The sequence below is a fragment of the Neofelis nebulosa genome, chromosome 17 (genome assembly GCF_028018385.1).
Source record: "Neofelis nebulosa isolate mNeoNeb1 chromosome 17, mNeoNeb1.pri, whole genome shotgun sequence".
Lineage (NCBI taxonomy): Eukaryota > Metazoa > Chordata > Mammalia > Carnivora > Felidae > Neofelis > Neofelis nebulosa.
Window position 1 is genome coordinate 46,915,971 of NC_080798.1, and position 24,474 is coordinate 46,940,444.

The following is a 24,474-nucleotide window of genomic DNA, read 5'->3' on the forward strand; positions in this document are numbered from 1 at the left end:
ATCAAAGAAGCAAATCTATAAAGCCTAAGGGTTTTGAGACAAGTGCCCCTCCAGACCTGACTGAGCAGGCTGCTCCCAGTGTCGGCTCCACAGAACTCTCACCTATTTACAGAGAAGGTAGAGATTTCAAATTGGTGGAGGGGATGTAGGAGCTCCTGTTCTGTACCCTCCGTTTCCTACTCTTTTGGGGGAAGGAGGGTTGAGGCTGAGGGGGAACATGTTCCTGGCCCCTCCATAAGAATGGGAAAGACCACCTACTATGCATTTCAATACTCTTATGCTAATTGATCACTGTCCTTCTAAGTAACAGGACACACCACTGGGCTCCTAGAGCATTAATATGGGGAAATTGTTTTTGTTCCTTTGTCACTTACCACAATATGACCTCATAGTGGAGATGGGGATAGGCTCCTGAGCAGCCCAGGAACTTCTTTTTCTCTAGCTCTTCATCTTATCTCCCTTTGGTAGTTCTTAGTTATCCAGTATTTTCTGTTTGTGCACAGGTTTCCCTTCTGTGCTCCTGGCCCTGCACCCCATTTTTCTCTCTCCTCCCTTCCTGTCTCCCCTGCCCTCTGCGCCCCCTACTCCCCCTACTCAGGAGCAATAGTTTGTGTCCTGTGGCTTCTTTCAGTCATTGTCTGTCTCCCTGTGCATCTATGGGCCTCTGGGACAGGCTTGCTGTCTGCCCCCCCCTAACTGGGGCGGCAGGTGGCCACTAGCCCTGGGGCTTTTGCACCTGCTTGGGTACCAGCTCTCTCACTTTGTCTCTATCTCAGAGGAAGGTAATGAAAATAATCGGGCTTCATTAATTCCAAGCCCTGTGAGATGATAGCCATTTGGAGCCTGTTTGCCAATTAGATGGTCTAAATTAGAAGTGACCTTGGTATACTGCCACTGCTTGCCTCTCTGAGTCTAATGAAGCTTTCCTCTCCAATCCATTCTCCTTCTCAACTTTCTTTTCTGTCACCCTGTGTGTGTGTTAACTATTCCTGTGTTTCCTGTTCTTCTAGTCACCTTTTTATTTTTGTCTTTCTTATTCTTAGTTTTTAAACTCTGGTTAGGGCTATGTTATTTTCTGGCCCACATGAATGTGAACATGGCCCTACAGTTTTTCCTCATGAGTTTTAGGTTCACACACACACACACGCACACAAAGATAGACAACCACATAGAAAACAATTTAGAAAGGAAACAAGAAAGAGAGAGAAAGCAGGCCCTCTAGCCTCTGTGGGCCAGTGCCCAGCCTGGCACATTTGGGAGGGAGTAAAGGAAAGGAGAACAATTCTGAAGCCCTACTGCCAGGAGGTGCTCTGCATTGCTGGCTGCAGAAGTGCAGAGACCAGTGGACAGGCTCCCGTGGTGGCCGGTGCAGGAGCAGTGGGCAGCCTGAGTCCCACTGCAGCCTGCAGACATACCACTAGCTAGAATGCTGAGCTCCCGAAGCATCTGGGTTTGAACTTCAGTATTAACAGAAGCAGTTCCTTACTTACAAGGATGCGGAGACTGGCCAGGTCTGCATCAGGAATGCCTGTGTCTGAGGCTATCCCACCTTCTCCTATCTGAGGTGGTTCATTCTAATGATTTTTACTGAAAAGTGAAAGATTTGAGGGTTCCTTAGGAGTCTAGGTTTTGTCAAACGTATTTTTTCACTTGGAATAGTGAACCTTTTAGAAAGATCCCCGACTTAGGTGAGCAATGCCAAGGGTGTAGGGATAGTATCTTTGCTTTCCAGCGTGTAGAACACGTTGGTTGTATTGGTCTAAGTCAGACAAGGTGGCCTTGAGTGGTAAATTTGCATGGATAGTCCCATGAGAACTTAGCATGGTATATACCCCTTGGCTGTTCAGGGTGCTTTATTTGGCCATTCCACATCCATGATCTGGAGAAAGCAGGAAGCGAGAGGGCTCCTTATAACTCTAGCTTCTTCTACCGAGAAAGAATAAACACCGGTGGTCCCTCCCAAATGTCATAGTGGCAGCCAGACCCACATCCAACCCTCTGGGTTTTATAAGGAGTGTCCTTGGGGCTTTAGGGTCCACTCACCTGATAGAAACTTGAAAAGAATCAAGTCATAATCCGAAACGATGGTGAACCAAACAGAAGTAGGAACTAGGTATTTATGAACCCATGTCACCTCTCCTGGTAGTTCAAGGACAGTTAACTTGAGTCCATGGATTTTTCTCTAGGGAGCCTGTGATTTCCTGAAATTATCTGTAGTAGTTTCTGTGTGAAAGTATGTTTTTAGGCATCTGCAGCCTTCCTCAGATTTTCTAAGGTTATGATCTCTGAAAGGTTATTTATTCTGGCTTGTGAGCTTCTTGGGCACAGGGACTTTGTCTCACCATATCTTAACAGGCGTGCAATACAGGGACCCTGTACAATATCTAGTGAATGATGGTCAAATGGATGGGTAAGCAGAGTCACTTGAGGTCCTTCCTTCTCAACAACTAAGTTGTTTTGAAATTGCTTAAGCTTGAAGACTTTCAGTGTCAGTGTGGAACTCTTTTATTTCTATTGTTGTTTATGAGAATTGCCTCAACTTCAAGATTTCTGGCATCAGAGCAGAACTCCATATTTCTCTTGTATATATGAGACCTATTTACTTAAGAAGATTTCACAGCCACTTTTCTGTCACTACCTCAGTTCCAAAGGTGATTTTTTCTTGCATTCCCATCAACTCTGAAGACTCTCAGGAACGTATGTGGTATCTAGAAGATTACCATGGAATTGCCTGTTGCATGGCCAAGGCCAGGCTAAAAGTATGTTAGCTAAGTTGACAGTAAATTATTTAAAAAAAAACACACACAAAATCTATCAGTGAAATACTATAACCTAAAAAAAAAAAAAGTCTGTTTTAATAGTCTCTGGTCCCCTGTATACATAGAGTATTTGGGACATAATTTAACATATTCAGTGTTGATGGATGTATAGATTATGAGAAAAATCAATCTACATGGATGGAATAGTGACATGGAGAAAGTATAGTTGTTTGTACCAATGTGCTGTCATCTGGCCAAACCTGAAACTCTTCGTTTGGCTTTTGAATCTGGAGTAGAAGTAGGAAGAGGGAGATTGGAGGGAGGGAGGAAAGAGAGCATATGCATGCATGTGTTTTGTCTGCAGGGGAAGGTGGTGCCATCCTGTTATTTGAGGGTGTCTGCGGTTTGGGCACATCTGGGATGGTTCTGGTTATGCTGCAGTCAGGTTGTGTCCTCTCACACACCTACATGCTCCAGTGCACCTAGCAAAAGGGAGGGTCTTCACAGAACAGTGCTCAGCACACCTGAGGGACTGCCTTTCCCAGTGACTTTCAGCTACCCATCAGAGGTGTGGCTAGGAGAGTCTGAACCTTCCACGCCACTTGGTAGTCATATAGGACCAGAAAACAAGGGGGTGGGGGGGATGCCAAGGGAGATGTCGAAGGAACTCTGCCTTTGGCCACCTCTCCTTTTCCTCAGTGAGCTGTTGGCAGGACTGTATTTATGGCTCTTTACAAAAAAGCATGCAGAGTTTGAGAAGCTCTGGAAAGTAGGAGGAGAGAGACAAGTGAACAAAGGCACAGAAACTTTAGTGTCTGAGGACTGCCTTGGGGCCCTCCAGTAGCCTGTGCAGGAAGGAGGCTTCCATTCTCCATCTCTGTGTTGAGACATATGTGCAGATACACCCCACCAGACTTTCTAGATCCTCAGGATTCCCTTTAGGGAGATTCCTCTTTGCCTCCTGGGAATTTCTTGCCCATCAAAATTTTATATACCAAATCTTTTTTTTCCCCCCAGAGAATTTGAGGACACTACAGATGAGAAGATGCAGGTAGATAAAAGTAATTACTAAACACATATGGGGCAAGACTTACAGGTTTGGAGGCCCAGATTAAGATGCAGAGGAGCATGTGAGGTTGATGATTATATTTCGGGAAGAGTTAATTGATGGAAGGTGAAGGCAGACAAAGAACCTCTGCTTACTGCCTTCTTGAATCCCAATCAGGAATTATGATTAAAGTCGCGGCGAGACAACAGAGGGCTGATGAATTGGTGTCTTTTTTTTTTCTTTTTTGCCGTCATTCACACTTGATTGACTTCAACCTTTCAAGTGCAAAAGTCTCTCTTTTCCATTATTATTCATAGCCATCTGAGTTTTTCTAATTAAAGTGTATGAAAACAATTACTGATCCGTCGTACTGAGTCTGTTAGAGGGGATGTCTGCCTTACTGTAATGCGTATAAAAAGCCCACAGTTTTCTATAATGATGTGCAGCTGAGGTGTTAGATAATTTTATTCTTTTTTACTCTGTAGGGCTTTTTTTTTTTATTTCTCATGATTCATTTTTCATAATTCCTAAAGATCCCTGGAAAGGACTGATCCTGCAGCTACAACCGAGAAAGGAGGTGGGGGGGGAGTCTTTTTTCCTTTCCCTTTCTCCCCCTCTTGCCCCCAACCTCGTGCTCCCCCTTGGCTGAAGACTATAAATTAATCGGTGACCTTTCACTTCTTGGATTCCCGCTGGACTCCCCAACCACACTGGTCAGAAATGCTTTCTATTAAAAAGAAAATAGATGGAATGAGTTTGGCAATCTCTGCTCCATTCCTAACGATTCATCAACAGCTAGCCTTAACCAGCTGCCGACGAGCTTTGTGTGAGGGTGCAGATGTCTGGGAGCAGGAATTCTGTGTCACGCACATTCACCTGCCTTGCACCTGCTCTTCATAAACGTGAGCTTTCTCAGAACCCTTCTCCATAGCGCCTGTTGCTTAATTTCTGCACCTTATCAGCATCTGAACTGCTGAAATTATTCTAATACCCCGAAAGGTATTGAGGTGTTCCCTTTTTGGTGTTTATGGGGTTGTGTGGGTTTCCCCTAGGACTGGAGCCTGTCACGATGTTTCTAGGGAACATGTCAGCAGCTATTTTGAGCAAGGCCAGGATCTTTAAACCGTTAAAAAATTAATAATTTATTTAAAATATTTAATTTTGAACAGTAATATAGGTGTTCCAGTCTTTGCAACAGCAAGTAAAGATCCTGAGATACCTGTGTTTCATGGGAAGATAACTCCTTCAGGTAGGGCTGGATGCCATGTAGAAAGGCTAGGGGTGTGACTCTAGTTTCTGTTCAGCTCATTTCTTAGGCTGACATCAAACAGGAGATAATTTCTAATTCATGTAGCAATATCTTCGCCTACTACCTTTCCACCCTGTAGCAGGCAAAAGGATATTCTGTTTAAATCAAGAACATTTTATCCTTACATTGGATTTGAGGGCTGCTTATCACATTAATGTCGGGTAAATGATAACTTATGTAGACAAACTTCCAGCCAGATGGCAGAGAAGCCTAGAGAAGTGTCTGAGGATCTGATCTAAAATTACAGCTCTTTTGATCCAGGCTGATTCTGCAATTGCTATATTAGTAAACAATAGCCACGGTCAAGGTGGTGCTGCCCTGGTATAGAATGCTGTGCAAGGCACCCTGTGTGGTTGGGACACTGGCCAGAGCTTCCCATTGATTCTGAGTACCTCGAGCAAAGACTCCAAAGGAAATCCTGGCTGAAGTGAGTCATAAGAAATGCTCTTTTGCACTTGATCTAGCTTCTAAAGGGTTACAAAATGTTGTTTCCTGGAGGATCTGCCAATGTGTCTGCGTGTCCTTAGCCTTCTCTTTGTTCTGTTCTCTTCTTCTTACCCTTTCCTTCGCTCTCATTCCCCTCCTCTTCTTGCCTGAATACATTTTGAAAACAGTACTACAATGCTCCCTGCTTCAAGATTACAGTATACTTTACTAGGTATGATTTAATTAGGGCCCTTATTATGTTTTCAGCAGCTTAAGGTGGGCCTTTCAACTTATCTACCTAATTGGTTGCACAAGAAGTTTCACAGCCCATGACAAAACATTGTCAGTGATCAAAGTCAAAATTCTGCATAAAGGAAAAATATTAATAATAAGATTATTCTTCAAGTGTGCACTGCTAATTATGTCCAGAATGTAACCGTAGAAACACTTTTGACTGATGTGAGCTTTGTCTAATAAACATGAATCTTCAGTGAGCTATGAAAAGTGACACTTCCAGCTTTACACTGGTGAAGGCTAATTTTGCTTATTAAATAATTTTTACACATTTCCCTGTTTTGTGTCTCTTTCCTCTCCATTTGGCTCTCCTCATTTCTCTGCCTCTTATTTCTCAGGTGACCACCCCTGAGATGGTGATGCCCAGCAGCATGTTCCTCCCAGCAGCTGTTCCAGATCGAGATGGGAACTCCAATCTGGAGGAGGCAGGAAAGCAGCCTGGTTAGTGTCATTTTTTACCCATAGAAATGCAAAGAAAATGACATATTGGGTCAAAATTTTCACTGAGCAAGAGTGCCAAGAATCCTTTACAATACTCCTAAGGTTAATGTAATTGATCAAGAGATGAGGGGCACTTATACTCTGACTCCTGGCATGTATTTGTACACTGTTCAAATTGTTTAAAGTGAGAGAAAATCAGGTGAGAAGCAGTGGGATTTTGGTGGACACATGTCCCCTTAGACCATACATTTAGGAAGTAAACAACCAGAGACTCAGTCAATAGACCCAAGCATGACTCGCCATTCTAAGCCATTCAGCATTTGTTCTCTGAGGACTTAATTATTAGGGAGTTTTGACCCCCGTGAGTGATTTTGGGGCACTCGATTTGTTGTCTGTTGAGGAGCTTCCTTTGCACGAAGTTCTTTGAGTCTTCTGGGATTGCTTTAGGACCCAGTGTAGAGATGCATTTGGAAAGAACGTTTTTTTAGACATGGATGTTGGTGCCCATGGTGGTTCCAAGCTAGATGGATCATTAGACCTCCATTTATGAGGCTCTCCTACATCTTTCACCTCTTGTCAGCACCTAAGATTTAAGTTGGGAAGACTTCAGCCACATTATTGGCTGGCCCACTTCCTCCCTTGTGATTTTTCCATATTAGAAGGTAGACAGCTGACTTTATAAAATAAAGGGTCAGGATATGTATGGGTGTAAAAAAAATTGTTACATCTTTTAATAGTTGGCCACTTGAATGTAAATAGAGGTGACAGTCAAAAGTAATATTCCAAAATTTCTTGTATTATAATGGGACAGCAGTTATCTTAAATTCCCCCAACCTAGGATGGCATTAATTCACATATTCTACAGTTGAGGTCCATGTAAAAGGGGAATCCAGTCTAAGATCAGTAACCTTCAAACCCATGCTTGAGAAATTCAAGATGCTGAGTCAAGCAACTGAATGTTGTATAAGAGATCTATGATACAATACATTCTTATTATGAGTGAAACTTTTGTATTTCCTTTTATTCCCCTCTGTTCGTGTGCACTTGCTTATAATATGTACTCTTTGCAGGAGCTGTATGGAGACAGTCTGTGTTCTAATTGGGTATTTCCTTTATGAGAAGATTCTATTTGTGAGGACTTGCTAGGTAGATAGCTCTAGGAGCCATCTTTGAAAGAAAGCTTTCTTTATCATTGGGATTGGTATGTATTTATTTATTTTTTACAGAAACCTCAGAGGATTTGGGAAAGAACATCTTGCCCTCTGTAAGCACAGAGCACAGTGGAGATTTGAAACCTTCTCCTGCTGACCCAGGGGCTGTGAGAGAAGATTCAGGCTTCCTGTGCTGGAAGAAGGGGTGCAACCAGGTTTTCAAAACTTCTGCCACTCTTCAGACCCACTTCAATGAGGTTCATGCCAAGCGGCCTCAGCTGCCTGTGTCAGATCGCCATGTGTACAAGTATCGCTGTAATCAATGCAGCCTGGCTTTCAAGACCATTGAAAAGCTCCAGCTCCATTCTCAGTACCACGTGATCAGAGCTGCCACCATGTGCTGTCTTTGTCAGCGCAGTTTCCGAACTTTCCAGGCTCTGAAAAAACACCTTGAGACAAGCCACCTGGAGTTGAGTGAGGCCGACATCCAACAGCTTTATGGTGGCCTTCTGGCCAACGGGGACCTCCTAGCAATGGGAGACCCTACCCTGGCCGAGGACCACACCATAATTGTTGAGGAAGACAAGGAGGAAGAGAGTGATTTGGAAGATAAACAGAGCCCAACAGGCAGTGACTCTGGGTCGGTACAAGAAGACTCAGGCTCAGAGCCAAAGAGAGCTCTACCTTTCAGGAAAGGCCCCAACTTCACCATGGAAAAATTTCTAGACCCCTCTCGCCCTTACAAGTGTACCGTCTGCAAGGAATCCTTCACTCAAAAAAATATCCTGTTAGTGCACTACAATTCTGTCTCCCACCTGCATAAGTTAAAGAGAGCCCTTCAAGAGTCGGCAACTGGTCAGCCCGAACCCACCAGCAGCCCAGACAACAAACCTTTCAAGTGTAACACTTGTAATGTGGCCTATAGCCAGAGTTCCACTTTGGAGATCCACATGAGGTCTGTGTTGCATCAAACCAAGGCCCGAGCAGCCAAGTTGGAGGCTGCAAGTGGCAATAGCAATGGGACTGGGAATAGCAGCAGTGTCTCCCTGAGCTCCTCCACCCCAAGTCCTGTGAGCACCAGTGGCAGTAACACCTTTACCACCACCAATCCAAGCAGTGCTGGCATCGCTCCGAGCTCCAACTTACTGAGCCAAGTGCCCGCTGAAAGCGTAGGGATGCCGCCCCTGGGGAATCCCATCGGTGCCAGTATCACTTCCCCTTCAGAGCCCAAGGAGGCGAATCGGAAGAAGCTAGCAGATATGATTGCATCCAGGCAGCAGCAACAGCAGCAGCAGCAACAACAAGCACAGACACTGGCCCAGGCCCAGGCTCAAGTTCAAGCTCACTTGCAGCAGGAGCTGCAGCAGCAGGCTGCCCTGATCCAGTCTCAGCTGTTCAACCCCACCCTCCTTCCTCACTTCCCCATGACCACAGAGACCCTGCTGCAGCTCCAGCAGCAGCAGCATCTCCTCTTCCCCTTCTACATCCCCAGTGCAGAGTTCCAGCTCAACCCTGAGGTGAGCTTGCCAGTGACCAGCGGGGCACTGACGCTGACGGGGACGGGCCCGGGCCTGCTGGATGATCTGAAGGCTCAGGTTCAGATCCCACCACAGAGCCACCAGCAGATCCTACAGCAGCAGCAGCAAAGCCAGTTGTCTCTGTCCCAGAGTCACTCGGCCCTTCTGCAGCCAAGCCAGCACCCCGAAAAGAAAAACAAACTGATTGTCAAAGAAAAGGAAAAAGAAAGCCAGAGAGAGAGGGACAGTGCTGAGGTGGGAGAGGGCAATCCAGCACCCAAGGAATCACTGCCAGATGCCTTGAAGGCTAAAGAGAAGAAAGAGTTAGCACCGGCAGGTAGTTCCGAGCCTTCCATGCTCCCTCCGCGCATCGCCTCAGATGCGAGAGGGAACGCCACCAAGGCCTTACTGGAGAACTTTGGCTTTGAGCTGGTCATTCAGTACAACGAGAACAAACAGAAGGTGCAGAAGAAGAATGGGAAGACTGAGCAGGGAGAGAACCTGGAAAAGCTGGAGTGTGACTCCTGTGGCAAGTTGTTTTCTAACATCTTGATTTTAAAGAGTCATCAAGAGCACGTTCACCAAAACTACTTTCCCTTTAAACAGTTAGAGAGATTTGCTAAACAGTACCGAGAGCACTACGATAAACTGTACCCCCTGAGGCCCCAGACCCCGGAGCCCCCACCACCACCTCCCCCACCCCCTCCTCCACCCCCACTTCCCTCAGCACCGCCTCAGCCAGCTTCCACGCCAGCCATCCCTGCATCGGCCCCGCCCATCACTTCACCGACGATTGCACCGACCCAGCCATCTGTGCCACTCACCCAGCTCTCCATGCCCATGGAGCTGCCCATCTTCTCCCCGCTGATGATGCAGACGATGCCACTGCAGACCTTGCCGGCTCAGCTTCCCCCTCAACTTGGACCTGTGGAGCCTCTGCCTGCGGACCTGGCCCAGCTGTACCAGCATCAGCTCAATCCAAGCCTGCTCCAGCAACAGAACAAGAGGCCTCGCACCAGAATCACAGATGACCAGCTCCGGGTCCTGCGACAGTATTTTGACATTAACAACTCCCCCAGTGAAGAGCAGATCAAAGAAATGGCAGACAAGTCTGGGTTGCCCCAGAAGGTGATCAAGCACTGGTTCAGAAACACCCTCTTCAAAGAGCGGCAGCGTAACAAGGATTCCCCTTACAACTTTAGCAATCCTCCTATCACCAGCCTGGAGGAGCTCAAGATTGACTCCCGGCCCCCTTCTCCGGAACCGCAGAAGCAGGAGTACTGGGGAAGCAAGAGGTCTTCAAGAACAAGGTTTACAGATTACCAACTGAGAGTCCTACAGGATTTCTTTGATGCCAATGCTTACCCAAAGGATGATGAATTTGAGCAACTCTCTAATTTACTGAACCTTCCAACCCGAGTCATAGTGGTGTGGTTTCAAAATGCCCGACAGAAGGCCAGGAAAAATTATGAGAATCAGGGGGAGGGCAAAGATGGAGAGCGGCGCGAGCTTACAAACGATAGGTATATTCGAACAAGCAACTTGAACTACCAGTGCAAAAAATGTAGCCTGGTGTTTCAGCGCATCTTTGATCTCATCAAGCATCAGAAGAAGCTGTGTTACAAAGATGAGGATGAGGAGGGGCAGGATGACAGCCAAAATGAGGATTCCATGGATGCCATGGAAATCCTGACACCCACCAGCTCCTCCTGCAGCACCCCAATGCCCTCACAGGCATACAGCGCTCCAGCATCATCGGCCAACACAGCTTCCTCTGCTTTCTTACAGCTCACGGCAGAGGCTGACGAACTGGCCACTTTTAGTTCAAAAACAGAGGCGAGTGATGAGAAACCAAAGCAGGCTGAACCTCCCAGTGCACAGCCAAGCCAAACCCAAGAAAAGCAAGGACAACCAAAGGCAGAGCTGCAGCAGCAAGACCAGCCTGAGCAGAAGACAAACACAGCCCAGCAAAAGCTCCCACAGCTCACTTCCCCTGCTGCATTGCCACAGCCTCCTCCACAAGCACCCCCACCTCAGTGCCCCTTACCCCAGTCAAGCCCCAGTCCTTCCCAGCTCTCCCACCTGCCCCTCAAGCCCCTCCACACGTCGACTCCTCAACAGTTGGCAAACCTACCTCCTCAGCTAATCCCCTACCAGTGTGACCAATGTAAGTTGGCATTTCCATCGTTTGAGCACTGGCAGGAGCATCAGCAGCTTCATTTTCTGAGTGCACAGAATCAGTTCATCCACCCCCAGTTTTTGGACAGGTCACTGGATATGCCTTTCATGCTGTTTGACCCTAGTAACCCACTCCTGGCAAGCCAGCTGCTCTCTGGGGCCATACCTCAGATTCCAGCCAGCTCGGCCACTTCTCCTTCAACTCCGACCTCCACAATGAACACTCTGAAGAGGAAGCTGGAGGAAAAGGCCAGTGCAAGCCCTGGAGAAAATGACAGTGGGACAGGAGGAGAAGAACCTCAGAGAGACAAGCGTTTGAGGACAACTATTACACCAGAACAGCTAGAAATACTGTACCAAAAGTATCTATTAGACTCCAATCCAACTCGAAAGATGTTGGATCACATTGCGCATGAGGTGGGCTTAAAGAAACGTGTGGTACAAGTCTGGTTTCAGAATACCCGAGCCCGGGAACGGAAAGGACAGTTCCGGGCTGTGGGCCCAGCCCAGGCCCATAGGAGATGCCCCTTTTGCAGAGCACTCTTCAAAGCCAAGACTGCCCTTGAGGCTCATATCCGGTCCCGTCATTGGCATGAAGCCAAGAGAGCTGGCTACAACCTTACTCTGTCTGCAATGCTCCTAGACTGTGATGGGGGACTTCAGATGAAAGGAGATATTTTTGATGGAACCAGTTTTTCCCACCTACCCCCAAGCAGTAGTGATGGCCAAGGTGTGCCCCTCTCACCTGTGAGTAAAACCATGGAGTTGTCTCCCAGAACTCTTCTTAGCCCTTCTTCCATCAAGGTGGAAGGGATTGAAGACTTTGAAAGCCCCTCCATGTCCTCAGTTAATCTAAACTTTGACCAAACCAAGCTGGACAATGACGACTGTTCCTCTGTCAACACAGCAATCACAGATACCACTACAGGAGACGAGGGCAACGCAGATAATGACAGTGCAACGGGAATAGCAACTGAAACCAAATCCTCCTCTGCACCCAATGAAGGGTTGACCAAAGCGGCCATGATGGCAATGTCTGAGTATGAAGATCGGTTGTCATCGGGTCTGGTCAGTCCAGCCCCAAGCTTTTACAGCAAGGAATATGACAATGAAGGTACAGTGGACTATAGTGAAACCTCAAGCCTTGCAGACCCCTGCTCCCCGAGTCCTGGTGCAAGTGGGTCAGCAGGCAAATCTGGAGACAGTGGGGATCGGCCAGGGCAGAAACGTTTTCGCACTCAGATGACCAATCTGCAGCTCAAAGTCCTCAAGTCATGCTTTAATGACTACAGGACACCCACCATGCTAGAGTGTGAGGTCCTGGGCAATGATATTGGACTGCCAAAGAGAGTTGTTCAGGTCTGGTTCCAGAATGCCCGGGCAAAAGAAAAGAAGTCCAAGTTAAGCATGGCCAAGCATTTTGGTATAAACCAAACAAGTTACGAGGGACCGAAAACAGAGTGCACTTTGTGTGGCATCAAGTACAGCGCTAGGCTGTCTGTACGTGACCATATCTTTTCCCAACAGCATATCTCCAAAGTTAAAGACACCATTGGAAGCCAGTTGGACAAGGAGAAAGAATACTTTGACCCAGCCACTGTACGTCAGTTGATGGCTCAACAAGAGTTGGACCGGATTAAAAAGGCCAATGAGGTCCTCGGACTGGCAGCTCAGCAGCAAGGGATGTTTGACAATGCCCCTCTTCAGGCTCTTAACCTTCCTACAGCATATCCCACGCTCCAGGGCATTCCTCCTGTGTTGCTCCCCAGCCTCAACAGCCCCTCTTTGCCGGGCTTTACTCCATCCAACACAGGTGGGTTCTGCTCTAGGTGATTCTTACAGCATTAAATAGCTGCCCCATTAGTATTTTGTTCTGTGGCTACCACCCAAACCCTAAGAATGTTGGGCAGATAGGAAAAAGCTTCCCTTTCTACTTCTCTAACAGCAACAAAACTTCTGGTCCCCTTCATTGAGTCTCCCTAGTGCTGTGGTGTACATGGTTCTATGATGTCCCAATCTCAGGGATGGGAATCCCCCCCCGCCCCGGTAGGAATGGTCTTCTCTGAAATCATTCTTATTTCCTGTGTTGAGTAGCACCACCAGGGTGTGTGCTATAGTGAAGAACTTGAGGGTCCTGGCATCCTAAATCCTGAGGTATTTTCAAGAAAGAGGTTTTCATCCTAAACCCTTCCAGTCAGTCTTTGTGAAAATGCCACTGCCATGTAGATATTTGTTGAAAATAGAAGACATTTGAGTATCCTAGCTAATTCTGAATTGTGCCCTTTGGAAACTGGTTCAAGAAAATTTAAATCAAGTCCTTATCCTTACCTGTGGTTCCTGCCCATTTTTAGAGAGCTGTTCCGGCAGAACTGCTATCGGGAAGAAGCTCTTATATATGGATCCTTACTCCTGGTCTTCTTATCTAGCCAGAACGACAGTGGCTCTATCAGTTCCTAATGAGACTCCCTTTGTACTCGAATGCACTGGCCAGGAATCCTGTATTGGGTAGTATGGTTCTGAATCTTCCAGAGAGACAAAAAAAACATTAATGGTCATTTTTAGGGGTCTTCAGTCACCCCTTCCTTTTGCCCATCTCTCTTTCTTTGCTCCCCATAGTCCCCTAATTCACACATATACTTGGTACTCTTATTTTTCTTCTTAATAGGGAGTTTGATAGTTTGTTTCTCCTCCTTTGTCCTCACCTGTCTTCTCTGGAGCCAGCTCTCTTTCCTAAATTGGACCTCCAGGATCCTGTGAAACTTAGGCACAAGTCAGGAAGTTTCCCCCATGGCCTACATTGACCAGTGGACCTTTACCAAAGGAGAGCCCTTCAGAGTGCCTCCTTGCCTTCAAAATGTGTCCCTGTTCCCAGGGGTTGAAAAAGTGAAAGCATTAAGATGTGTAACTCATTGCTTATGTTTGTTAGCAAGTAATGTCGCAGAGTTATGCTAAAGCCAACTAGACATAAACCAAGAATCAAGCTATGGGAAGTGTCTAGGCACTGAATTACCCTTGCAGCCTAGGACCTTGGCAGAAGAGCTTGGGATGGCCCAACGTTTCGTAATAATGTGAAAAGCATTAGAATCAGAATGTCTGATCTATTCCCCTTGTTTTACAGATGAGAAAACTGAGGGCCAGAGAGGTCAAGACCATTCAGCAAGCTAGGGTAGGAGCCAGAGCTCCCACCCAGGCCTCCAGGCTCCCAGTGCTATGTGCTCCTTCCACAACACTCAATATGACCCAGTCAGTCAACAGGTATATGTTTAGTGCTGCTCAGGTTATGACCACTAAGAGTGGACTCAAGATAGAAAAATATGCTGTTAATTATTAGAGGCAGCCAGGTGTGTCCCAGTTACCACCACCTAACAGTACCACAGCTCCCAGGAGCACTGGATCTGGAATGGGGGAACAAACTTGTATTTATATGTCAGGCCCAATGGTAAGCTGTTTCCAAATGACCTTTCATTTATTCCCTACAACAATCTATTGTAGAAGGCTGAGGTTCTGCACAGTTAATTGGCGTAAGGCCACACAGCAGCTCTGTGTCAAACGTAATCCATATTGCATCAATTTGACTCCAGAGTTGGGTGACAAGTACCAGGGGGATGCCTTACTTGGTTCTAATCTTACAGATGAGCAAAAAATGAGGCCACAGAATTATTCTGAGAATATATTTAGCAGAGCTTAGTAAATATAGAAAGCATTCCGTAAATGATCCTTAAAATTCTTTCTCTTCTATTCAAGATACATTAGTTACATTAGGCCTTCTAACCTGGATCCTTCTTCTGAAAGCCTGATGCCATAGAGATAGGAAATCTCTAGCTGTTTTTGCATTGCCTTGCTGATCTTTTGGCTCTGACTCCAACCTAAAACTTGGAGCAGGCCTGTTGCCTGTAAGTAGACAGAAAGAGCTGCATCCTAAGTTGTCGACTTCATAATCCATTTGCTCTCCATCTTGTTTGTGCCAGTTTAACCAGTGAATCTTTACGGGGTTTTCCTGAGTCACACACAGCTCTCTGGTTTCAGTCCCTTCTGTGCATTGAGGAAACTGGATGACTTAATTTCAGTCGTCCCTTTCTGCTTTTCTGAAAGAATAGATTAATGCTATTCTACAAAGCTGAGGGAAGCATCTTCCTTGGCTTTCCAAACATTAATGGATCTTTTTCTGGGATTGACAGCTTGAGGCAACCTTGTCCTCTTCGTCTGAAATTTGAGAGTTTTTACATGCTGCCCCACTGTGAAGTCAACATCGTCTTCACCCAGGTGTGCACTTCCATGTGTTTTTTTCTTACAAGGCCCGTGTTGTGCTATAGAACACCCAATCCTAGCTTTCTGGCAGAAGTTGGTCCAGAAGAAAAAGTGAGGAGCTGTGGGTTTAATTTTACGTTTGGTATGCTCTGAAGCAAAGGGATGAATACCGTCTAGTTTCTGAAGTGTGCTGAATGTAATGATCTGAGGTCCACTGCCTGTGAATTCTTCTCAGCATCTCCTCATTCACCACACCTGGTCTCCCTTCCTCACAATGCTGTCCTCTTCTACCACCACCTTGATGTACCAGTAGCAGTGCTGTCTTCCGTCACCCTGGAACAAAAGACAGACTCAAACCAGGAGAGAACTATGGGTGAGGGAGGATATTCGGCTCTGGGTTGGGTAAAGGCTTCACGGGTAGAGTGTGACTGTGGATGGGGCTGTAACCCATGTGGGCCTGGTGACATGGTCAAAGACCTTTCCTACTCACAAGCAGGGCTAGGTTGCCATGTCTTAGGAAGCGGTGGGATCAACATTTTGGGCCCTACCATTTCTGATACTGCTTTTCTCCTCTCCCTGTGGCTGGTTTCTCAAGCAACTGCAGCCTTTGTACATGTCATTCAAATGAGCAGGAAGACAGCATGCTCCATTTTTCCAGCAAATTCCAGAATCCTATTCATAGATGGTTACATTTTTCAAAAGATTTGTTAAAGCAGAGTAGCTGAACCAAGGTAATGGGACCGTTTTCCCTAAATGGATTGTTTTTAGTTCTTCCCATAGCTCTTCTCTTTGCCCTCTTAACATGCCCATTCTGCTACAGCAATGGAGGTCAGAGACGAACATGTGTTTGTTCACATGGGCTTTGGGCTTGGGCCAGGTTTCTTGCTTTTGCTCTCTTCTTTTCTTCTCTCCTGTACAACTTCTGGTGTGGTCACTTAGCTGTATTATTTCTGTGGAGCTTTCATGAAGGCCTTTGGTTCAAATGGGTCCCAGCTGGAACCAGCTGGTTTGGGGAACTCACCAAAGAAAATATGAATTAGTGGGTGTGGCACTTGTGGTAGGAAGGCGTTAGAAGTTGTTTAGCTGAAAGGGAAAATCGGGGAGCTGACTCAGGGTCAGGTACTGATCAGAATACAAGGTGAGACACCTCTATTGAAAATGGTGGTTCTGAGAGGATCTTTAGGATTTAAACCTTGAGATCTCAGACTTTGTGCCAGTGACACAGATAAGACATCTTGAGCTTCAGCCTCACCACCCCAGACTGACATGTGGTTCTGTTTGTTTCAGCTTTAACGTCTCCTAAACCGAACTTGATGGGTCTGCCCAGCACAACAGTTCCTTCCCCTGGCCTCCCCACATCTGGATTACCAAATAAACCGTCCTCAGCATCGCTGAGCTCCCCGACCCCAGCACAAGCCACCATGGCGATGGTCCCTCAGCAACCCCCCCAACCCCAGCAGCAGCTACAGGTGCAGCCGCCGCCGCCCGCAGCCCAGCCACCAGCTGCACCACAGCTCCCACCCCAACAGCAGCAACAGCAGCGCAAGGACAAAGACAGTGAGAAGGTCAAGGAGAAGGAAAAGGCACACAAAGGGAAAGGGGAGCCCCTCCCTGTCCCCAAGAAGGAGAAAGGAGAGGCCCCCACAGCGGCCACAGCCACGATCTCAGCCCCGCTGCCGGCCATGGAGTATGCAGTGGACCCTGCACAGCTGCAGGCCCTGCAGGCAGCCTTGACTTCGGACCCCACAGCGTTGCTCACGAGCCAGTTCCTTCCTTACTTTGTACCAGGCTTCTCTCCTTACTATGCCCCCCAGATCCCCGGCGCCCTGCAGAGCGGGTACCTGCAGCCTATGTATGGCATGGAAGGCCTGTTCCCCTACAGCCCTGCACTGTCGCAGGCCCTGATGGGGCTGTCCCCGGGCTCCCTACTGCAGCAGTACCAGCAATACCAGCAGAGTCTGCAGGAGGCGATCCAGCAGCAGCAGCAGCGGCAACTGCAGCAGCAGCAGCAAAAAGTGCAGCAGCAGCCCAAAGCAAGCCAAACCCCAGTCCCCCAGGGGGCTGCTTCCCCAGACAAAGACCCTGCCAAAGAATCCCCCAAACCAGAAGAGCAGAAAAACGCACCCCGTGAGGTGTCCCCCCTCCTGCCGAAACCCCCTGAAGAGCCAGAAGCAGAAAGCAAAAGTGCGGACTCCCTCTATGACCCCTTCATTGTTCCAAAGGTGCAGTACAAGTTGGTCTGCCGCAAGTGCCAGGCGGGCTTCGGTGACGAGGAGGCGGCAAGGAGTCACCTGAAGTCCCTCTGCTTCTTCGGCCAGTCTGTGGTGAACCTGCAAGAGATGGTGCTTCACGTCCCCACGGGCGGCGGCGGCAGTGGCGGCGGCAGCGGTGGCGGCGGTGGCGGCGGCGGCTCGTACCACTGCCTGGCGTGCGAGAGCGCGCTCTGTGGGGAGGAAGCTCTGAGTCAACATCTCGAGTCGGCCTTGCACAAACACAGAACAATCACGAGAGCAGCAAGAAACGCCAAAGAGCACCCTAGTTTATTACCTCACTCTGCCTGCTTCCCCGATCCTAGCACCGCATCTACCTCGCAGTCTGCCGCTCACTCAAACGACAGCCCCCCTCCCCCGTCGGCCGCCGCCCCCTCCTCGTCCTCCGCTTCCCCCCACGCCTCCAGGAAGTCTTGGCCGCAAGTGATCTCCCGGGCTTCGGCCACGAAGCCCCCTTCTTTTCCTCCTCTCTCCTCATCTTCAACGGTTACCTCAAGTTCATGCAGCACCTCAGGGGTTCAGCCCTCGATGCCAACAGACGACTATTCGGAGGAGTCTGACACGGATCTCAGCCAAAAGTCCGACGGACCGGCGAGCCCGGTGGAGGGTCCCAAAGACCCCAGCTGCCCCAAGGACAGTGGTCTGACCAGTGTAGGAACGGACACCTTCAGATTGTAAGCTTTGAAGATGAACAATAACAAACAAATGAATTTAAATAAAAAAGATTAATAACAAACCAATTTCAAAAATAGACTAACTGCAATTCCAAAGCTTCTAACCAAAAAAAAAAAAAAAAAAAAAAAAAAAAAAAAGGAAAAAAAAGAAAAAGCGTGGGTTGTTTTCCCATATACCTATCTATGCCGGTGATTTTACATTCTTTTCTTTTTTCTTTCAATATTAAAAAAAAAAAAACAAAAAACAACAAAAAAAAAACAAAAAAAAACCCACCTTAACCCTGTTACATTGTGTCCTTTTGAAGGTACTATTGGTCTGGGAAACAGAAGTCCGCAGGGCCTCCCTAATGTCTTTGGAGCTTAAACCCCTTGTATATTTGCCCTCTTTTCAATAAACGCCCCATGTTGATAGCACAGAGGAGCCCGGCATGCACTGTATGGGAAAGCAGTCCACCTTGTTACAGTTTTAAATTTCTTGCTATCTTAGCATTCAGATACCAATGGCTTGCTAAAAGAAAAAAAGAAATGTAATGTCTTTTTATTCTCAGGTCAATCGCTCACACTTTGTTCTGTTTTCAGAATCATTGTTTTATAATATATTATTTTTTCAGTTTTTCTTTTGTTCCAGAAAAGATTTTTTTGTTAATTTAAAAACGGGCAGAAAGTATTCGAGAAAAACAATGTGAACTGCTTTAGCTTTCTGGGGATTTAAAGGATAGCTTTTCTGCTGAAGCCAATTTCAAGGGGAAAAGTTAAGCACTCCCACTTTCAGAAAAAAAAAAAAAAAACCCCACACACAGAGTGTTGAGGACTTGTAGCTTAAAAAAATAAGTTTTAAAAACTGACTTTCTGTATTTATGATAGATATGACCATTTTTGGTGTTGAGTAGATTGTTGCATTGGAAATGAACTGAAGCAGTATGGTAGATTTAAAAGGAAAAAAAAAAACCTTTTGTGTACATTTAGCTTTTTGTATGGTCCAGCTGACAGCTCCTCATTTGATGTTGTCTTGTTCATTCCTAGCAGATAGATTGCAATCCGTTGATTCGCCTAAGCTTTTCTCCCCTTTGTCCCTTAATTCCACTTTCTCCTTCCTCCTCCCACCCTATAATCTCCCACTTAAGGTAGCTGCCTTCATTTCTTCGAGGGAGCTACAGAATTATTTTATAAAACTAAAGAATTTCAAAAGGTTCTAGGGGTCATTAGGATCCTCACAGATTATTTTTGGTTGGGGAGTTGAAACTTTTTAAAGGCATATAATTCTAGTTACCTATGTCTGTAAGCCTTGTGCCATTTATTATTTACCTTCCTCTTTAGCTTTCCCTTTTATCCCTTCTTTTCCTCCTTGTTTGGTAGATGCTTCACATATTCTTAAACTAAAGCATTTGTTTCGGTTTGTGTAATTGGGCTGTATGCTTTTCTTTCTAAAAAAGTTTTTGGTTAGGGGTTTTGTTTTTGTTTTCTTTCCTCTCAGAAAAAGAAATTTCATGCTTTAAATAAAATCCAAAGACACACCCTTTCACTGCTGATGCAGAAAAAAGGGAAAGGGTTCTTGTTACTTGAGAATTTGTTTCTGATTTAAACAAACAAGACTTAGTTTAATAAAAGAAAGAGTAAAAACAAAAGATTCCCAGGTTGTTATGTGCTTCTTCTGCAAGCAGAGAGGCAGCTGTTAATGACAATTCCATATACCAAAAGACACATTTTTTTACTTCAAAGTTTTGTCCTTGTGTTAGGCAGTCTGAGCGGCGAGTGATCCAGAGTGCAGCCAACAAAGAAGCAGATAGCAATGTACAAAGAGCAAAAAAGGAACCGTATGCGAGGCACTTGTATTTATGTTAATATATGTATTCCTGTAACACATAACACAACGTAACATACACCCTTTCTCATCTTAAAACAACGGTCTGAACTTTGAAAGGAAAACTTTGTGCTGCTAAAACGTAGATTTTGGAGACAAATAGATGCTTTGCTGTTTCACTTTCATAGCCAAACATCAACAGAAACAATCTCCCCTTACCCCAAAAGTGTGAAATCCTTTTCCCCTTCATTCTCTTCCTTATGTTTCAAAAGGGAACTTTGAAGACTGTGAATGCAGGTTCCATTGGTCACCTTTCGGGCTTCTTTCCCCAGTGCTGAAGCCACTCAACGACTTTGCAAAAGACTGGAGCATTCCAAGATCTGAAAATGGATTTCTTTTTTTCTTTTTTCTCTTTATCTTTTTTAGCCGGGACTATTTTATTTTTATGAATTTGTTTTTGATTTAATGAAAGAGTAGATCCTGAACTGTTGTACATATTTCTAACTAGGCTGATGCACAGTGCAAATTCCTTTTTTTTTTTTTTAATTTTTTAAGTAGAAATACTAAAGAGTACCATCTAACTATTCATACCAGTATCCAGTTGTAGCATAAGGTGTCAAAAACAAGTACACAAAAACATTTGCTGTTTTAACAAACTGTTTTCTTTTAACAAGAATTCTTGTATTTCTCCCTGTGTTTGAGATGAACATTTTTAAATTTTAAAGTTGTACAGTTTTTTGTTTTCCATTATTTTATCTTGTTTGTAACTCTATGAAATATATATATATTTTTTGCCATTTAACTGTTGTATGTTACTCTGTGTCTGTATCATATAGATAAAAAAATTGTTTTTGTTTTGGGTTCTCTATGTGATACCAATTAACAATTTAACACTAGCTTTACCTGTCAAATTCTGCTAGGTTTTTTCTGAAAACTTTGTTTTCAAAAATGATATTGCTTGGTAATAGTGCAATTTCTATCCCTTTTCCTCCTCCCTCAACTTTAAGTTCATTTCCTTGAAATTTTGCTACCCCCCTCCACAATGTTTTTTGTTTTTTGTTTTGTTTTTTGAGCTACTATGCCATCCTCCCTCTGTGAGGCAGAGTGACTGTCAGTGTTTTGTTATGCCATGCCTTGACCTGTGGGTGTATTTGGTAACAGCGAGTGGTTGGGTAGATTGGCTAAGCATGCTTCCACCCACCAGTGTTTCTCAGAGGGGTTATGTGATTGTTTCATCTTGGAGTGGGTTGCACACTCAATGCTTTCCTCTACAACTCTACCATCCACATACATGTTTATTTAAAAAATAATTCTCCACATTAACTCAGAAGTAGCAAAGCAGTCAGTGATGGTGACAATTAGAGGTCAAGTATGAGCTAGTTAGATGTTTGTGGGTTGACATCCACTTTGGCTGTGACCGGTACCATTTACAAAGCATGAATTCACTACAATGCTCAACTGTTTAGATTGGTCTCACTAGGAGAGTTTAACTCCTGTCTGTTGCATAGTAGGTAGCTGAATAGGATATCTCAACTCACTTTTTAAATTAGTTCTTCACCTCTATTGACACTTCATACTTTGGTTGTTTTTTTTTTCCAAATATTCCAAAGTGTGGGTTGGCACTACACACCATTCAGCCATAGCACCATGTGAACCCACCAAATGGAACTTATTTCAACCATCTTTCCTCCATCCTTCCAAAAAGAAACTTAAGAAGGAAATACACACACACACACACACACATACACACACACACACGGAAAAGTTTAATAAATCTAGGAAGTTTTTTTTTTTTAATTAAAAGCTATTTAAAGAAATGAATGTGGCCAAAGTTTTACATGATTGAAAATAAAGTAAAACAGACGGCATGTGTTTAAACCTGAGTTTATCAGGCATGGCAGGAAGTTGCAGGAGAGAGAGGCAGTGACCCAAGCCAGTGCACTTGATATTCATGGACATATATTTTTTTTAAATAAATTAAAACATTTTAAATAGAAGCATAAATTGAGTTGGTTGTTTGTTGGCGCTGAGATACTGCCCACTGTGAAACAAAGCTTTGACTAGTTTTTTTTGTTTGTTTACTTTCTGGGGGGGTGGGGGGAGGGATGGGGGCAAGTTTGGGTAGGAAAGAAAGCATAAATGAACGTGACCCTGAGGTGAAGAGGTATATGAACAGCCTTTGCAATGTACAAAAAACAAAAAACAAAAAAACAAAAAAAAATAGAGCAAGTGAAACCAAAAATGATGTTCTTGGTGTTTTTCTATAATGTAGTCTTGTTAGCTTTTTTGTTACTGTAACAATGCTGATCTCGAACTGTACCAAAATACATGGAGACTAACAAACAGAACCACATGGAACTTTCAAACTGAAAAAAAATTTGTCACAAAAACTTTGTTGTCATAGTTAAGTTGATTGTAGATGGTAATTGAATATACTCCTTTGAAAATATTTCATCAAGTATGTTTCCTGCTCATTGTGATACATTAAAAAAAATATGAGCAAAAGTTCTTGTCTTATGTCATCAGATTTTGTGTGTGTGCATGAGTGATAAAGAGACTGATGACTGGCAGAGAGTGTACAGATGAACAGTATCTTGAGGTTGCATGTACTTATTCCAAGGTACACAAGCTCCTTGGTATTTTTAAGTGTCCTTGTATTTCCCATCTCCTGGTGCTCATGAAAGTGCAGCAAGTTTTGGCCATGATGCTGAGTAACTTATTTCACTGAGAAGGTAAGCCTGACAGCTTGGATAATTATCTGACCCTTGAGAACCCTAACTGTGTGTGTGATAATATATATATATATATATATATATATATATATATATATATATATATATATATATATATATATATATATGAAAGTTATAGACACTTGGCAAGTTAAGCTTGCTGATGGCCAAGAGAGAGGTAAGTTCAACCTTTCTGAAATGGGAAGTGGATCCAGTGTTTATGACAGAAGGATATAAAAGGTAAGGTGAATTAAGTTGAATTCACTACATTTACCTTTCCTAGTAAAGGATTTTGCTAAACCCTTTTTAAAGCAGAATTTGAGGTAAGAACAGTCTGCAAAACAGTAATAGCATGGGGTCACTCCTATATACAAGAGAATACTCAGTCCTCTTATAAAAAACTCTCATAGCACAAAATGTCTGAAATCCATTAATAAGGAGTATATCCAAGATCAGGCCCAAAGGCCTTCCATTCATCTCTAATTTATAGCCATAGCTGATAAATAATTTACAAAATTCTAGCAGCTGGGCTTGGACAGCACTGCCGACTAGCTGTGTCCTTGCAAGGTCTGCAGCATCTGACCTTGGCCAACAGGGGTCTCTTCCACTCTAGGAGGTAAGCTATGAAATCCTCTTCTATTGGCTCTGACAGCCATTGTCAACCAAGTCTTTTTAGTTCCTGGAACAGGCATTCAAGAAGAGGCAGAGACCCTAGTAGCTAAAAATTGCAAAGAATTCTACAATTGGCACAGGCCTTGCTGGTGGTCAGGGAAAGTTGGTTCCCCTGCCAATGCTAGAACCTCTATGCCAAACAAGTCGTGTCACTATACCTAATAAAATCCTGAGCTTTCCCCAGGCATTGTCCCTTTCTTTTGGGTGTTCCTGCAGGAGCACACTGCTTGTATGTTGGTATGTTTTCTTGGTACACGTTTATGTCACTGATCTTTATTTTGACCCCATGAAAAGGTAAAGTATGATAAAAATCATTCAGACCCAAAGCCACGTCTGCCTTTCTAAGCTATCATTATTTTAGGATCTGGCAGGATCACATTGAAACATTTTAAATGGAACTATTTTACACAGAGGTTTTGCTGCCTCAACTCTTTAGAGGAAGGTGACTACAATTCAAATTCTTCTACAGATAAATTTTTAACAAGAAAATAAGACTAAACCTTAGTGATGGTTGAGCCCTTTGTATAAGAAAATCTCTAAGCACCTGAATTACATTGAAAGAGGGTTGGGCAAGGGACTCTGTTACTAGAAAAGCTTTTTCTTAAGGGAAAAGAAGGCTTCCAGTCTGGCTTCAATGCCATGCTCATGTGGATATTAATCTCCTTAGAATTAATAGTTTTTCCCCCCTGGAAAATGTGAAACGGCAACATCTTAAAACGGCTGATAGGTGTTAGGTAGCTGTTTCTAATTTTGCTTTAAAGCAATGTCTGTAGTGCCTAGCTCCTGTTATAGACTAATGACCTTCCAAATCTCACTTTTAACAAGTTTAGACTTTAAGTTACAAGAGCACAAGCAGTTTAAGAGTCAAGTTGAAGGATGAGAAGTTTGCACCTGCTGCTCTGCTCTGCAGCCTTAATTACAGCAGGACACATGTGCTTACTCAGTCTCTGTACA

General features: G+C 44.7%; 1 protein-coding gene and 1 long non-coding RNA gene across 7 annotated transcripts in view; one reads left to right on the forward strand and one right to left on the reverse strand.

The window, feature by feature from the left end:
• The window catches only part of ZFHX3 (zinc finger homeobox 3), a 250,490-nt gene extending 227,869 nt beyond the window's left edge, over positions 1–22,621 (forward strand). For 5 of the 6 annotated variants that reach the window (XM_058707421.1, XM_058707417.1, XM_058707420.1 and 2 more), the window contains 3 exons: positions 6,175–6,277; positions 7,504–12,936; positions 16,659–22,621. In XM_058707421.1, coding sequence (XP_058563404.1) covers positions 6,175–6,277; positions 7,504–12,936; positions 16,659–18,319 — 7,197 coding nt within the window. In that variant the 3' untranslated portion in view covers positions 18,320–22,621. Of the gene's footprint in view, positions 1–6,174; positions 6,278–7,503; positions 12,937–14,241; positions 14,379–16,658 lie in introns of all 6 variants that reach the window. The other variant, XR_009255864.1, reaches the window with a different exon arrangement.
• Positions 14,780–18,245, reverse strand: LOC131499418 (uncharacterized). Its single transcript, XR_009255865.1, has 3 exons — positions 18,133–18,245; positions 17,663–17,814; positions 14,780–15,704 (listed from the first exon to the last, which is right to left on the reverse strand). It is a non-coding gene; the product is annotated as an uncharacterized LOC131499418 (long non-coding RNA).
• Positions 22,622–24,474: the final 1,853 nt, after the last annotated feature.